Here is a 16,418-nt window from a genome sequence, read left to right on the forward strand (position 1 = left end):
CCCCCCCCCCCCCAAAAAAAAAAAAAACGAAATTTACTTCCACACAAAATAACCACGACCAATTTCAAAATGTGCAGCATGAAAGGTCAGCATGAAATAACAGTTTAAAGACATCTTGCACAGTTTAATGAAGAAATTGCAAAGTGCTCGATCATTGTAAATAAAAAAAGAGAAATTGCATTGCAAGCTCTGCATCTTAAAATTTTAAGTCTGCTTTCTCCCTCCAACATTTGTGCTCTGTTTGGCAGAAAATCCTTGGAGTCCAGGAAATCCGTTGTTTCTGTGTGTCATTTATGGACCAGAGCAGTTGTAAATTGCAGGGCTAGGAGGGAGAGAAACACAGGTGTGTGTGTGTGTGTGTGTGTGTGAGAGAGAGAGTGTGTGTGTGTGTGTGTGTGTGTGTGTGTGTGTGTGTGTTGTTTTACATGAGATGAAAAGTAAAGTGTCCTGTATATCATGCATGCATTTTTATATGATTACTTTGAGTTACATGTACGTACAAACATAGCAGTCTCTGTGTGTCTTTGTGTGTTGTTAGCAGTCGTCATCCTCAAAGTGTGTTTTCTGCAGAACCTTTACATGACGCTCATAGATCTTGAGGGCGGGGCCGAGCCTGATTGACAGGCCAGTCAAAACATCATTACGCTGCATGAGGAGAAGAGACTTGCCATCGATTTCCTAATGAAGAGAGCAAAGCAATGTGGGTAGGTAGATGTGGGTTAAAGGTTAAACTGTTTAAAGTACAGCTTTTAATCCTGTCTGTGCTGCCCTCTTGTGGCTATTATTGTAGATTACAGTCTCACCTGGGTCCTGAAGGCAGCAGCCTGCTCAGGGAAACCTGCTGCTGTGAAATAACTGACCACATCAGATACTGTCCAGTCCACTGGGCTCCCACTGGCCCCCTCAGACTTCATAAACCTAGAAATATGAGGAAGAGGACAGTTGGCCGATGGAGCCGTTACCAAACCTGCAGATGTTGAAAAAGTAAGCTCAGACAGCTATTTAGTTTTTGTGTTATTTTTATTTATGATTTTATTTCATGTGAATTATGATGTGAATTTTCTAGGTTTTGGGAAACACGGTACTCAGTACTGTAGATTGATGGGGGTGGGATCACTGGGATTTCTATGTTTTTACGGTTGAATAGATTGAACCTTGATCTTGAGATTTCTCAGTTTCACTGTTAGTGTAAACAGGAGTATCAAATATTGCATTCTATTTAATGTTGAATGAAACAGATGTTGTTTCACTCTATTTTAAGGTGGTAATACAATCAGGGCAAGGGTTATCTTTGACTACATGATATGGAGAAAACATGCAATGCCCGATGACGATTTACTGGATGTTGAGATGGAAATTAGCTTCACAGGGCCAGACCACAGTATTTCTGTCCTCGGCTCGGTACTTCAGCACACTGACGTTAACATTAAACAGTGACTATGAGGCTAAGTACCAACTATCAGCCTTACTTTGATAATTTACACTCATAGCCCTTGGCCACAAAGTCCTCAAAAAAAGTACAACAATACAGCAGGACAATGACTGAATATACAAACTGGTCGGTCACCTGATCTGAGCTAAACTGAACACATGTTTTATTTGCTGAAGACTAAGATCTAAGGTCTGAAAATCCCGCCAAAACAAGTCTGTAGTACAGGCCAGGCAGAGCATCTCGTAGGAATCTACCAAGCATCTACTGATGTCAGTGGGTCATAAACATCAGCCAGTCGCTTACTGCAAAAGACTTACAACCAAATATTTATGTCTATTTTAATCAGTCAAATAGCTTGAGACAGATGTAACAATGTTACATGCTAAACCTCACAGGACCGCAGTGAGTGGGCTGCAAGGCTGAATGCAGTATTACTAAGAATTTAAATGACCTGTAAATAATATCCAACTTATATTTACCTTCACTTAACTAATATTTTAAATGTTGATTATATATTTAATAATATCCTGCCGTGATCCACCAACCAAAAAACACAAAAGATATTGTTGGTTTGTGATTTTTTTATCCAGCAATGAACATCTGCTTCACGTTAAAAACAATCTAAAGCTGCCTCCGTACTTCATGTCATGTTTTCATTGATTTTCCAGTTCACTAAAAAGATTGGACTTGTTTACAGTAGAAAAAATATTGACTTAAAAACAACAAGCAAGGGAGGAGCAGACACTATATCAGCCCTATGAATCTGTTTGTCTCCATTATGTCTGCTGTACTCACCCTCCACTGCTAAGTCCATTTATCCCTCGCTCTTCAGGCAGGCCAGAGTCTCTCGGGGAAGCAGTGGGTGTGAGCAGGCAGGATGACACGCCAACCTCTGTCTTACACTCCAAGTCTGTGAGGGGAAAATTAAGCACAGTGTGAGTCCCTGTTATTGCTGCTAACTACCAAACACAAACATGCACAAATACACACACATTTTGAGATGATAAATAGAGCAGAACTCACTGTTAAAGCCCGAGGAGGAGTGGTTGATTCCGTCATGCTGCAGCTGATTCTGTGTGTGGAGAGAAGAGACGGGGTCAAACAAAGAGGCGTTTTCACAAGGCCAAAACAGTGTTCTGTGAAATCTACTGTGACGCTGAGCTTTGACCTTTGACCACCAAAATGTAATCAATTCATCCTTGAGTTCAAGTGGACATTTGTGCCTTATTTGATGAAAATTCCCGTCAAGGAGTTACTGAAATATCGTGTTCACGAGAATGGGACATACATACGTACGCCGGACGGATGGACAACCCAAAAACATAATGAGCAGGACAAAAAAGATGGTTTCTATCACCTGGAACAAATCATGTTGAAAACATCTCAACCTAAAGTGAAGGATGAGAGACGCTGGCTTCATGACAAAACTGCTACAAGACATTACAACCATCTGCTGCCCGAGTGCGAATGATGATGTGTGAGGTAGGAAGTGGACTGGTGGGGGAGCAAAGTTTGACAAAGCTAATGAGTCGTATCCAGTAGAGAGCTGAGGTCCGTCCTAACCAGCCTTTGCTGCACTAAAATCTGTAATTCTGCTTGCCTTCCTGAAAAGATAAAACAACCCCCCCCCCGGAGATAAATGTCTTCTACCATTCTGACAAGTAAAAGGCCAAGAACAATCTGTAGCTGTGTTTGAAATCACACCCTCGCTCATTTTGGACGTGATCATATTTTTTCCAATTGCTGGCAGGTGAAGCATGGTATGGTGGCATTTTAATAAAAAGTAGTGTACATTTTATGGTCACTACTAGATGTAGTTCAGTTGCAGTATTTTGCTGCCAACCTCAGTCAGAGACACAGAGAGGGCTACAGAGGTCTGGTAAGCTCACTTCTTTTTAACTCCACACGCCCAGATTTCTTAAAATTTATTTTCAAACTCGCAGTCTTCAGCCCCAATCAACATTTTACAAGAACTCATATTAATGGTAATGTTAAATCGTCTAAACTCCTAGTTTAAGGTGATACAATGGACAAATGTCAAGAGCTGGGGATATATACATGTTTGAAAATCAGGCTGTCACACGTTTCACAGAACAATGCATTTATTCAGTTGGTCTTTTGTTTTCATTTAAAGGTCATCGCTCAAGTTTTTGACCAGTAGCTTTTTGGAAGTACGTTTTTAAGATTAGGTGTGCACTCACACCAAGACGCACGTGTGAAGCGATTCCCAGTCCTGAGGGTGGTTGTACATTGTTCAGCTGATCAACAGTTGGTAGTTGGGACACACCAAGAAATGTAAGGTAAGGACGGTGAAGTGCGTAAGAAAGCAAACATGGACAAGGTGAGTTCCATGTTAATTATACTATAATCATTTCCCATTCATTTCTTCATTTCATGGCTAAATTTATTCTATGGCATCCCAAGATGCATTTTGCTCACATACTGTAAAATATTCTGTACCACAAAACATGGCACAAAATGCAGCATGTATCACATGCCGTGCCTCACACACATCTTGGAAGAATATCTAAAAATACAGTGTTAATGCACCTAACCCTAACCCATCCAGTTACATTGATCTAATGTTTTCAGTCATGACAAATTTACATGAACTCTGACAGCAACTTCAACACTTGTCTTTTAGGTCACTTCTTTTCCTTCCTAGGATACATTATGAATTTTGGACATACCACATTGTAAGTCTCTGTCTGTTGAACCGCTGTACCTACATATCGCTGCTCATTCTAACTACTGATTCTTCTTCAATTTATTCCAAAAGGCAACTGTTGTTGTTGCCTCTGCCAGAGATGTAAAATGCATCAGTGTGTGAACCATACAAGTCATCTGGGGTTCAGAAAAGCATAAAAATCTTTAATGAACTGCAAGCAGGATGGATCACGGTTGTGTGTTAACATTTGGCAATACGGCGGCAAAATGGACACTTGAGAATGAAAATGTCACTGATTAAAAGTGATGTCACTGCATGATCAATATGAATGAGTCAACAACATACATGCAAACTAATTTTTCTGCAAAAGTAAATATATGACAGGAAACTGGTGAGAGAAGGTGCTATGTCAAGACCTCCATGATTATGTCACTGAAATGCATTTCAAGCATTCACAACCCATTCTGTGCTCAGTGATTCAGTTTTAGTAGTGTTTGATATTAGTATTCAGTCAAGTATGCAGATGAATGAGGTATTCAGTGCTCTTGTTTGCTATCACCACAAGGGGTGCAGTAAACTCTCTGACCCTGTTATAGCTAATGCAAGTGTCCCACTGCAACAGTGACTGAGAATGTAATGATGTACTTTCATAATAAAAGCACTTGAAAAATCATGACATTTGCACAAACATATCTCCCCAGGCTCACTTTTATAGTCGCATTTTCATCAGAATTTTAAGTGTTTCTGAAGGACGGTGGTGGTACAGACAGACACTCAAGTTTTACATTACTGCTTCACTACATTTTAGGGGGAAATATTAGACCAAATTAGATTAATTTCAAACAATAGAGTACATAGAATTAGCACTGCCTGACCAGCTACAGTATTAAAATAGTCTACTGATTACATTTTAATGCATCAGTAATAATAATCCAATAATATAATATATATGATTATATAACAAGTATATATATATATATATATATATATATATATATATAAAGAATAATTTTACATTTAATACTCATGTACACTTGGCAGATAATACAAAAATGAATCAAAAAAATTTAAAGAATAAATAAAAAATTGAATGGAGGAGTTTTACTTGTAATGGGGTATTTTTACTTCATGGTATTGATACTTTCAATAAGATAAAGGATCTCAGTACTTATTTCATCACTGCTAAAGGAACTGAGATGGAGTTTATCATTTTAAAGTATTTTTAGGGCATTTAGTAGTGACAGGAAACGAGGGAGAAATCAAAGATCCCTGGTCATACGAGAGCCGCTTCATTGTTGTCCTGTTTCGTTGTCAGCTTCTTAACCCCTCTGGCAGCGCCCCATCTTTGAGTAAATATAACTTATTTTGATAATGCATGGGGAATAAAAACCAACAGGACGTGCACTTACTTGTGCTGCCTTATGTAGCTGATCTGGGACGACAGCTCTCTCCTCCAAGTGCGCACTGTTACACTGTGACAGTGGAACTCCCTGAACGGGTGTGGATTGTGTCCGGGTCGGTGAATCCATCCCTGAGAGATCAGCAGCCAGACGCAGAGCAGATCAGGGGAATACGTTTGTGAAGAGAGAGAAAAGATGAACAACCGTTCAGAACTTTAAACTTGCCGCCTAAATGAAGATATTTAAGGTAAAATTGAATTTTAATTGGGTAAAAATGAATGAAGAGCAACCAGCATGACTCATAACTGAAACAATACCTTATAGTAGTACTGATATTCACAATATACTGTACTGGCTATACTCAGCACACCGTGCACATGCACACACCTTTGCCACCATGCTGCTGCTGCTGCTGCTGATGGGGGCTCTCCTGCTTTGATGCTGTCTGGATCTCGGCATCTTCTGTGGTTTTCTCAATGAGCTCTGGTTCAGTTGTCATGGCTACCGGGGATAGTCCTCCCTCCTCATCAGAACTCCGGGGATCATCCTCCTGCTCCTCCTCCTCTTCCTCATTCTCTTCCCGTTCCTCTTCTTCACTGCGTGTTTCCATTGGCTCGTTCGCTTGGGCAGGGGGGGAGGGCGGTGGCTGCAATTACATATAAACTTCTATCAAAAACAAACAAACAACAAAACAAAACAAAAAAATGTCCGCGCCTTAAAACAGGGGAGTAAAGTGGAGGTCAAGCACTGGCTTCATCCTGAGATGAGAGTGCAGCACCTGAGTTTGATCCAAGTTCCCGTTCAGGATTGTGGCTCTTGGGACAGATTTGAGCAGCACATTAGGTCTGCTGCGCTTCTTCGGGGCGGAGAGAGTAGATCAAAAACAAAACAAAACAACAAAAAAACAAACACCTCCCACTTGGAAAGACACACTGATAGCAGAAATAACGATAGCCGCCCACCGTAGCCAACTCAAGTCTGCACCCACAGGGGGAAGAAGAGGGAGGAGAGCGCGCTGTCAGAAATGATACAAAGGATTTAATGAGGCATGAAACGGGAGATATGCGGGGATGGCGAGGAGGAGAAGAAACAAAACTACGGGGTTAGAATCGTGCCTCAAAACACACTAAATGTGATCCGCATGAACAAACATGATGTTCGGCTGTTGGGGTTGAGTCCGCCGCGACAGAGCGGCAGCGGCACGTCTCAAGTTTAGACAGACACCGCCTACTGCGCGGCAGGCCCAGACACCCGCGCTCTGCTCCGCACTAAAGCTAAAGTTCCTGAGAAAGAAATCAAATGTTATTGACCCCAGATAGTGATGTGACAACGAAACAAGACGCTGGTCGTGCTCGCGCCATGCAGAGACGCTCTTTACGGTGCGCGCGCTCATCCTGAGAGCCGGGGAATCCGCTTCGGAGCTGTCTGCTCCTCTAGCCTGTGTAACCCGCACCTTTTGTGCAGGAAGCCGAGCCACACACACACACACACACACACACACACACACACACACACACACACACACACACACACACACACACACATGCCGTGGCTGTAGGGAAGGAACGCCAAACAGGCACGGTCGCATCCCGCTGACAATTAACCGACAAAGCGGAACAATTAATCTTCTAAATCACCTCACACACTTTTGCATTGAAAAGATCGATGTTTGACAAGAAAATATTTGGTGAGGGAAGCCGAGCGCGTCCTAGTGCAGTATAGTCTATGTATGGGTTTTAACCAGCGATCATTAATTTATCAGCAAGCCATCAAGCCAACACTGTTCAGCGCGCTCTGTACAACCTGGACGTGTTAGAAATATTAAGTTAGCATTGCCCACCTTTTTCACCGTCTGCTTGTCCTGCAGTGCGCTCTTTACAAGTCTGTCAGCGGACGCATTCTTCGGCATCGGCTCCTCCACCACCATCCCCCTCAGAGGAAGAGTAATGTTCCCGCAGCGGGTCCTGCGCAGCCTGCCTCTCGCCACCTCTCTCTCCATGACCACTTTGACTTTGCCTCGGGTCAGCTTCTCCTCCGACAGCCGCTCCTGGCTGCTCAGATAGCCCAAAATCTCCTTCAGCCCGAGCGGCTTCATGTGGCCTCTGGTCGTGGCGGCGGAGCCCCCGCGGAGGCTCCTCTCGGACAGGCTGCGAACAGAAGCCACCAATCTGTCGCCCAGGTCGGGATTGGCGTGGTTCCCTGTTGTTTTGGTGCTCCCTCCCCCGACTCGAAGTTTGGGTTTGAGGGGCTCGGTCGGCTTCTGCTGTGGAGGGAGGCTGCTGACGCTCCCAGAGCAAGTTTTGTTCTGGGTGTCAGCTCCGGACAGAGCAGCCTCCTTTCCTCCGCGAAGTGCATCGGTTTTGTTCGGTGTTGTCCTGCTGCCATCACCGGCGTCGTGTGCGCTTGTTCTGTTGCCGAGACCGGGCGACGGGCACCCCCCCACTCCCTGCTGTCCTAATCCCTTGTCTCTCGGTGCACTTGCTTTCTCCTCTTTACAGCCGCTCCCGACAGCGCAGCCCGTTGTTGCGCCACAACTGAAGCACCCGTTTCCGCTACTTCGGCTGGAGGCAGGCTTGAGCTTCTTGCCAGCGGTGCTGGCTGATGTTTGAGTGTGGGGATCGGGGCTGGGCTCCGAGTCCTCCTCTCCTTCCTCCTGGTCGGTGAAGCTGTGCGCACTGTCGCCGTTGTTGTTCAGATGGTCGTGTTTGGTCCGCTCCCTCGCTGCCTCCGCGCTGCTGCTGCTGCTGCTGCTGCCAGCCGCCGTAAACTCACTCTTCTTTCTGCTTTTCCTCTGCACCTTGGCCGCGTTTCGGTACGATATGGACCCCTTGTAGCTAACTTTGAGCACCGTCTGCTCTTGAATCAGTTTTTCCAGTTCTGTCCTGGTTCGGTCCGGGTCTGACCCGTGTCGTCTCCGGACCATTCGACAAATCCTCTCCAGATCCGGACGGGCTTTCCTCGAGCGGAGAGAGTCGATTGTTTCCAGGATCCACTCTCGGTACTTATTGGGCTCGGACATCTTCTCCTGCTGGTGCGGATGGGGTTTGGCCCGAGTGCGTCTTTTCCTCTGTTGTTTCACAAGTGACGCTGTGTCAAAGCTGGGAAGCAAGAGTGCGATCCCCGGCAGGAGAATGAGGACGGAAGCCTGACTGGTACGCTTGCGTTCGTTGGCCACATTGTGCGCTTAAGGTAGACCGAAGATGGCGCCTAGGTCTCCGCCACAGACGCAAATGTAATGGCATTTAAGGTGGAATTGACTCTGTTCTAGCGCATCGCAGATGTTCTTTGTTCGCGGTCTCGACCTGAGCACCCCACACTTTAAAATACTCGATTTTAACCGGGATTAAGACGAGTGCGCAGTCCGGACAGTGCGTATTGTCAGTTATTGTCGTGTTTTTAAGCGTTATGGCGAATCAGTCACAAACCCAACAGATGGGTGGATGTAGCCTACGGCTCCACTACGTATCAGGCGGCTGTGATGGATATGTGACCTCCGGTACAAAACTCGACCACCGAGAACATTTTAAAATGTCTCATCATCTATTCACTTTTCTCAAACTTGCGGCTGCCGAACCAGCAAATAACAACACACCCAGGAAGTACACACAGCTCCAGTAGAATTTTACCAGTAAAACTTTATTGGAATGATACTCATGTTGCAAAATATTACACTTCGTGTTTTTATGTCACTGTTCCCGTGACTTTAGACGCTTCCCTTTGCAGTGTGTGTGTGTGTGTGTGTGTGTGTGTGTGTGTGTGTGTGTGTGTGTGTGTGTGCGTGTGTGTGTGTGTTTTGTGTGTGTGGCGGGGTTTAACATGTTTTACATTGGGGTCTCATTTCCCTAAAAAGTGCGACAGTATGAACCAGCATTGTGCCTGCATCGAGAGGAAGTTGTGTCACTGCAAAAACAATAATAATATATAATAATATTGTATTATAACTTCAAACATTTTGTCCATGATGATATAGTCAACATTAAACTTGACATGGAGGAAATACAGCGAATGTGAAGTCTCAACAAGTGGTTTACAATGACATAATAATAATATCAATATTAATCATAATCATAATAATAATAATAATAAAGCAGTTTGTAAATTAGACCATTACAACCAAGCCTGCCAATGACTACATAGGCATGTGGCCACCCTGTGGCTTATGGTTTTAACTTCAGATTGGTTAGTAACGAGTTCTTTCAGCTGCTTCACCTCTGTATGAGGAGAGAGGTGGAATCGGTGCTCAGTCACTGAGCAATGAATATGAAAAAGGAGGGAGGGTAATACTGGGAAGTGGATGGACCCTTTGGTCACAAATTGGATGTCTTGTTCAATTTCCCCAGGTTCACTGTGGCAACTGGTGTGTGGTAATTTGCTTAATTGTAACTTTGATTGGGAATATGCCACATTTAAGAATCACCTGACATTATAAGGTGGATCCTGCTTCATTATGTGATTTTCAAGCTTTGTGTTACACTATGGCATTATTTGTTGGTGTGTGTGTATTGTACTATTCTGAGCATACTTACTATGTTGTGTGTATCAATTTTGAGAAACATTAGATCTATTTTTAGTGTGGCTTTTTAACATCTGGCCAGGGACAACAGATGACAACTAGCCCTCTAGGCTAACTTTGGCTCATTTACATTTGTGTTTGTATTGATCAATGAGCACTGTCCTTGTCAAATAAACAATTGTAAATAAAAAAGTGACATTAAGTGTCTCAGCCCGGGCTTGGAGTCTACACATTTTGAATAGAAAGTCCGCATTAACACAGGCTTCAAAACAAAGTGGGTGAAAGACGGTACGGAGTTGCATTGTGGGAGACGTACGGTCCAGAATTTTTAGAGCTTGGCCCTTACAAAGGGCTAAAAGTCAGGATATTTTGGCCTCAGCTGCAAATGATGCAGTTTATGGAAGTGCAATTTGAAATTACTGGAGTGGCCTTTTAAGATCTTTATCAATTCAGATGATACTGTCCTTCCATGGTGCATATTCCTAAATTAGTATCTGTTTAAATCACTCACCACACAGTAAACCTGGGGCCATATAATATTCCAACACTGCATTACTGTACACAATATACAGATAGTGGGAGGGATGGTGTTTTAATATGGGCCTGGGGCCCAAATAGCAGATTAATCTGGCCATAGACATTGAGCTACACTGACCAAAAAAAAAATCTGGAACAGATTATTTAGCTCACCCTGCAAATTGCTTCACGTTAGGTCATTTTAAATCTCATTTCATATGACAAATGATACACACATATAACTACACATAACAAATGTGTAATTGTGAGAAAAGGCTTCTCATAGTTTCCTGTATCTGAACTATTTTGGACAGGAAAGACTCATGTGATTCAAAAATATCCAGAGTTTAAAACGATGAGAGAAAATCAGAGGTGCCGGTATGAACCAAATTAGAATATCTTCATTATGGTGGCACATTAAAATACATCTATAAAGAAGGCATTTTAATGTTTGAAACAGACACTAGTGTCACAATGACCACCATTTTGGGCACTGCTTAAGTACTCTGTCGTCATAGCTCAGGAGCTAAGGAGACACTGAACACCTTAAGTGCTAAGTGTCATGTACTTTAAATAGACAAGATGTATACTGTGCACTAAGAACATTTTTGTCTCCTCTCAGCACTAGCTCTCTTCAGCTCCAGGTGCTCTGCCTTTTCCTAACTTGTTCAGTGGAGTACCAATCATCTTTACATCATCACCACCATATGAAAAACTAAATAAAACTCAAACTGTGGATGTTTTAAACAAAGAAATGGAAATAGAGTTGCTGTAACATGTAAGACTGTCACATGGAGTGTGGTCAAACTTTGCATGTGATAAGAGGCGAGGGCTGGGTGCTGGGGAGATGAACATAAACAGGTTTCTATAGAAGACCATGAAGCCAAAGCACACTATTCAGACCGCCACCACTGACTGGTCAAAGAGCTCTGGTGACCACCAGCCAGAAGCAGTTTGAGGTAGTCTGCCTCAGATGGTCTCCTTCATTTGGAGTTGAAAAGGGCCAACTGGTTGATTCGACATGCACAATCAACTTGACTAGTGAGTGAGCTCTGAGCAGAGACAGCAAGTGCTTTTAAGACCAAACAGAGTTGTCAAAGTTAGCAAAACCAAATCTTCTGGAAGGGGAAACCTGTGGAAGACGCTAACCAAAACTCTATCTTATGTTCCTCTTAATTAACCAGAACTTTAAATTCCCAAATCTACTGTATATCATAAGCAACTGTGTCACACACCTTCTTTACCTGCTGATTCTAATGCTTTACATCGATAAAATGCCTATTTAGTGATATGTTCAAACCTGAGATACCATTATGTTATGGTGTTCCTTAACAACACCATTAAAACTGAGATATTTCTGTTCCCTTATCATTATTTCCTTGTTTGTTAGCGTGACATGACATCATTGGAGCCACTAGTATCTAATAACATTTAAAAATTGAGTGCTGTAGATATGCACAAAGCCTGGCTATGCTAACAATGATAAGAAGAATAGATGGAGTTACACAGTAAACTTAATTGACTTCTTCCCCTTAAGTGTCATCTGTCTCTGAATGAAATTAGTTTGAGCACACAATCCATCGTTTTTTGTTTTTCTTTTGGCTCATCGTGCCAGAGACTTAAAAAGTATGTTGTCTATGATATGAGACGGTCAAGGTTTAAATAGTTAAGGAAAAATTAAGACAAAATTGCAAAACATAAAAGTAATTTAAGCTGAAAGTGCATACGTCTGTGTGATTCCTTTAGATTTTCACTGAAATGCTCCTCTTGCTCAAAAGGGAAAAAGCAAGTTGCAAGATATCAGTTTAAATTTAAGAAACCTTTGTGCAGACCGAGACCTCAACTGGGCTTCATGTAATGACTTCCAGACTGCTGTAGGTTAGAACAGACTGACTGATTTCTCTAAGTCGTGGTGCAAAAGTGAATAAAAGATGAAAGAAACAAAAAAAGAGAAGGGAAAATCTTGGGTGAAAATGTGTAGAGGCAACTCTAAATAAGTGGGCTTCCCAACACCCATGAATCTGAAGCACACCTTCATTATAAAGGGATCCATAAATAAGACAGAATAATAAATAAAATACAACAAAAACGCAACAGAAAAGGCAACACTGCTGGTTATCAGTCTCCTTGCTCTTTTTCCCTTCTCTATCCCATTTTCCTCTTTTTGTAGCTGGTGCTTGTGATTGGACAGGAGACAGTACTCTCTCCTTGCGTCTCCCACTTGACCAGCCTACCTCTGACTCTCCCTACTTCCTTCTTTCTTCCTCTGTCGCTTTCTATCTCTAGAACTCAGCAAACTCCTTGGCACATTTCTCAGTGAAGGAGACACGAATCTCCTCCTCCTCGTAGTCGTCGAAGTTGCTGGTGTCGCCTGGTCCTTTGAACTTGGGGACAAAAGGAGCTTCCACCTAAACACAATTAAAAACACCAGTTGAGAAGCGAACGTAACAGAGGCGTACCAACACATTTAAACTACACAAAAAGTATACACACGTACTTTTTTCTGATAGATGGCGATCCAGTCAGTGGTTGCAAACCACTTGTGTCCCTTGATGTCGTTGACCCCATTCTTGAGGTTCCCATAACGTTTTGTGAGATCAACCTGAGGGTAACACCAGTACATTTTCCTTCATTTTACATTATAATGAATTCAGAACACAGAAAAAAAACATGTAAAACCTCTTCATCAAAATGGCCGAGATATTTGTTCTCACCTGCAGCAGGTTCCTCAGGAGGTCCTTCAGGTCAGAGCTGAAGTGAGATGGGAATCGCACCTGAGACAGAAGACAAGGAGAGAAGGGAAACAGCTTTAGATTAACAATGTTGGTAAAAAAGCATGCATGCTGAAAAACCTTTTTCAAACATAAAAATAAAAAAACAACCTATTTTGATACTCTCTATTGCTAATTGATACAACACGACAATGATCTAACTGAAAGCCGCGTCATACAACCTTTCAAGGTCCCATTGTAGAAAGTGAGATTTCTATGTCTTTTTTGATTATACAGTAAAGCATGTGTAGGTTCTATAGAAATACAATGAAAGTATCAAAATCCACAGAGAAATGCACACAGCCCATATTCAGAAACCGTGCCTTAAAACGAGCCGTCAGGACTTCCTTAGTTTTGTGACGTCATAACTATACAGCCATCCGGACCTGTCATTAGACATTACTGAGATATCACGTTCACAAGGCCAAAAACGGGTTTAATGAGGTGACAATGGCCTTGACCTTTGACCTTTGAGCACCAAAGTCTAATCAGTCCATCCATGAGTCCAACTGAATGTTTGTGCCAGATGGAATAAAATTCCCTCCAGGCATTTTTGATGGTGCTCACAAGAACATCAGGTGACTGTGACCTTGACCAACAAAATCTAATCTGATCATCTTTGAGTACAAGTGAAAGTTTGTGCCATATCTGTAGGAATTCTCTGAAGACATTCCTGAGATATCACATTCAAGAGGCAAAAAAACATGTTTTGTGAGGTCACTGTGACCTTGACCTTTGAACTTTACCCTCCAAAATGTAATCACTTCATCCTTGAGTCCGAGTGAAGATTAGGGCCAAATTTGAAGGGATTCCCTTGCGGTGTTCAAGAGATATCATGTTCAGAAGAATGGGACGGACGGACAACCCGAAAATATAAAGCCTCTGATCCCGGATACTGTAGACGTGGAAAATGTCAAGGAAATGCTGCACAATCATTGGACATCAGGAGACCAATATATCATTGCTCTGTTCGGCCCATGTCAGCGCTGACTGACCATCGCCATTTGCATTTACACCGGTGGGTTTTACCAAGCTTCAGTAATAGGCTACAAACTGTTACCTGTGGTTGGCCTGGCCATGCGTCACTTACAAAACAGTCAGCCTATTAGAAGAGAGGCTTCAACTCAAAACACCCTGTTCTTGCAGAGCTCCAGAGAGGAGAGTGAGAGAGAAGATGTAAAAGTACACTTAGATGGGTTTTGGAACTTAAACCACTAAATCTTCTTATGGACATCAAAACGTAAAATAAAACACTGGGAAAGTATAAAATATGGGACCTTGAATATTTTCCCTTCGTAACAGCCGGCAGCGAGTATTTCCCAGATAAAATCCTTTGGCACACCGGAACTCAAGTGTTTTACAGTTCTGACATATGATGATGATCTGTAGAAAGTGCAGTAAAACAAACTAGCAATCACTGTTTATCACTTAAGTTGTGGCTAAAACATGAAAAGGAAGAACTTGTGGGTTACAGGTTTAAATCCTTCAGTATATGATAAGTGTTGACTATTACTCACTGCACAGATACTGTATGGGAGAGAGTTATGTTCTACCATAGACTAATATGTCACTGTCGAGAAATGAGAAATGTATATAAAAAGATTAGAAAAAGAAATGTGACATGTACCATATCTTATAAAAGAGCGCAGCAATGAAAAGCAAAAACTCAACAGGAAAAAAGCAGACTTTGTTATAACAATCACAGTCCATGGCAAAGAACACAAATGGTTACCTTTAACACAAAGAAGGAAGGTTTGTCGTTTGTTTGTGCGCCAGTGTGTGCAATTATGTTTGTGCCTGAGTGTGTGTGCATGGATGTATACATGTGTGTGTAACCCCAACATGCAATGACATCATTAAAAAGCGTGTCCTTAAATAAAAGCGTGAGTAAAAAGAAGAGAACGAGATGCACCTGGCTAGGACGCATACAAGGATACTGTGTGTTTTTGAATTTTGGGGGTTATGAATGGACAGGCTATGAAAAAACAGGTTGCTTTAGTACAGTCACTTACCACACAGTCATTTATGGATTGTTTTGATTAAACTTTTAAAGCTGTACCCCAGCTGCAATTTTCATTCAGAGGCTACACCAGTAAGATGTGAAGTGATGATACTCAAGAGAAAAATTAAACTATAGCCAAACCCTTTTTCGAAACTAAAGCTGAACTGAAATAGGAAAATACAACTGATATTGACTCAAATGTGGTTGTTTGTTCCAATTCTTTTTAGTGTTACATGATGAAAAAAAAGTTCGAAGAGTCAGTGTACAAGCAGAGAGAGGCAGCAGGAATGACATTAGTGAGTGGTAACCAGAGTCAAACTCACCTTCCCTGATACGATCTTTTCATAGATCTGAATGGGCTGGTCAGCAAAGAAAGGTGGGTATCCTGCTGCCATCTCATAGACGAGTACGCCCAGCGCCCACCAGTCGACCGCTTTGTTATATCCCTGGTGGATGACGCAGGAGAGGGGTGGAGAGAAGACAGAGTTATAGACAGGTAATCAAGATAGGATTTTATAAAACATGTATGACTTGTTTGTTGTTTTGTAAATATTGTGCATACTGCTGTTAAGAGATCTGGTTTGCTATTATATGGCATGTCACAGGCAGTAATACATTAGTTGAAATGCTTTTATAATATTATGTAATATTACTGGTCAAACTTTGTGAATAATTTACATTACTTTCTGAGAAGTTGACAACAACATGTAATTGGCCGCGTTAATGAAATTTACATAGAGACATGCTAGTTTTACTGTTTACTTCTTATATTGAGGAGCATCTGAGTTGTGTATCCTTTAGCGAATGCTCCTTGAACCCACAAGCCCAGAGTTGTTTGAGAGTAGTAGGATAAAAAACACCAATTTGAAGTTCTGAATCAAGTTATGACATATAAGCAGCTTCCATGTGTTACATTTCTTCCAAGTCAAATTAACAACCATAAAAAAGAGTTGAAATGAGTAAAGTTTGTGCAGCAACTTGATGTCATTTTTTGTTCGAATGCAGAATGCCTCATTTTGAAAGGACACAGTTTTTTTTTTTTTAAAGTATATTTTTTTGGGCTTTTATGCCTTTAATGGACAGCACAGTGGAGAGTGACAGGAAACAGGGAGGCAG

The 16,418-nt window shown here is 42.1% G+C and overlaps 2 protein-coding genes across 2 annotated transcripts in view; both read right to left on the reverse strand.

Moving 5' to 3' along the window:
* Positions 1–103: 103 nt before the first annotated feature.
* Positions 104–8,982, reverse strand: samd1b (sterile alpha motif domain containing 1b). The gene is made up of 7 exons (XM_023420588.2): positions 7,341–8,982; positions 5,888–6,146; positions 5,510–5,631; positions 2,456–2,504; positions 2,228–2,342; positions 804–918; positions 104–678 (listed from the first exon to the last, which is right to left on the reverse strand). The coding sequence occupies exons 1-7, from the start codon at positions 8,517–8,519 to the stop codon at positions 535–537; spliced, it is 1,983 nt and encodes a 660-aa protein (XP_023276356.1). The 5' UTR covers positions 8,520–8,982; the 3' UTR covers positions 104–534.
* A 133-nt stretch (positions 8,983–9,115) lies between these two features.
* The window catches only part of prkacab (protein kinase, cAMP-dependent, catalytic, alpha, genome duplicate b), an 18,701-nt gene continuing 11,398 nt past the window's right edge, over positions 9,116–16,418 (reverse strand). Inside the window, exons 8-11 of the mRNA XM_023420601.2 lie at positions 15,626–15,748; positions 13,244–13,303; positions 13,027–13,131; positions 9,116–12,937 (exon numbers count right to left, since the gene is read on the reverse strand). Of these exons, the coding sequence (XP_023276369.1) occupies positions 12,812–12,937; positions 13,027–13,131; positions 13,244–13,303; positions 15,626–15,748 (414 nt within the window). The 3' untranslated portion in view covers positions 9,116–12,811. The remainder of the gene's footprint in view (positions 12,938–13,026; positions 13,132–13,243; positions 13,304–15,625; positions 15,749–16,418) is intronic.

Source organism: Seriola lalandi, unplaced genomic scaffold (genome assembly GCF_002814215.2).
Source record: "Seriola lalandi dorsalis isolate HSWRI2012SDOR001 ecotype SW California unplaced genomic scaffold, Sedor1 jcf7180002054654, whole genome shotgun sequence".
Taxonomy (NCBI): domain Eukaryota; kingdom Metazoa; phylum Chordata; class Actinopteri; order Carangiformes; family Carangidae; genus Seriola; species Seriola lalandi.

Coding starts and splice junctions, on each gene's coding strand:
- samd1b (XM_023420588.2), bottom strand. CDS start 8,519: ATGTCCGAGCCCAATAAGTACCGAGAGTGGATCCTGGAAACAATCGAC. Junction 5,632..5,887: donor GCAGCAGCATGGTGGCAAAG/GTGTGTGCATGT, acceptor CTGATCTCTCAG/GGATGGATTCACCGACCCGG. Junction 2,505..5,509: donor AGCTACATAAGGCAGCACAA/GTAAGTGCACGT, acceptor CTCCACACACAG/AATCAGCTGCAGCATGACGG.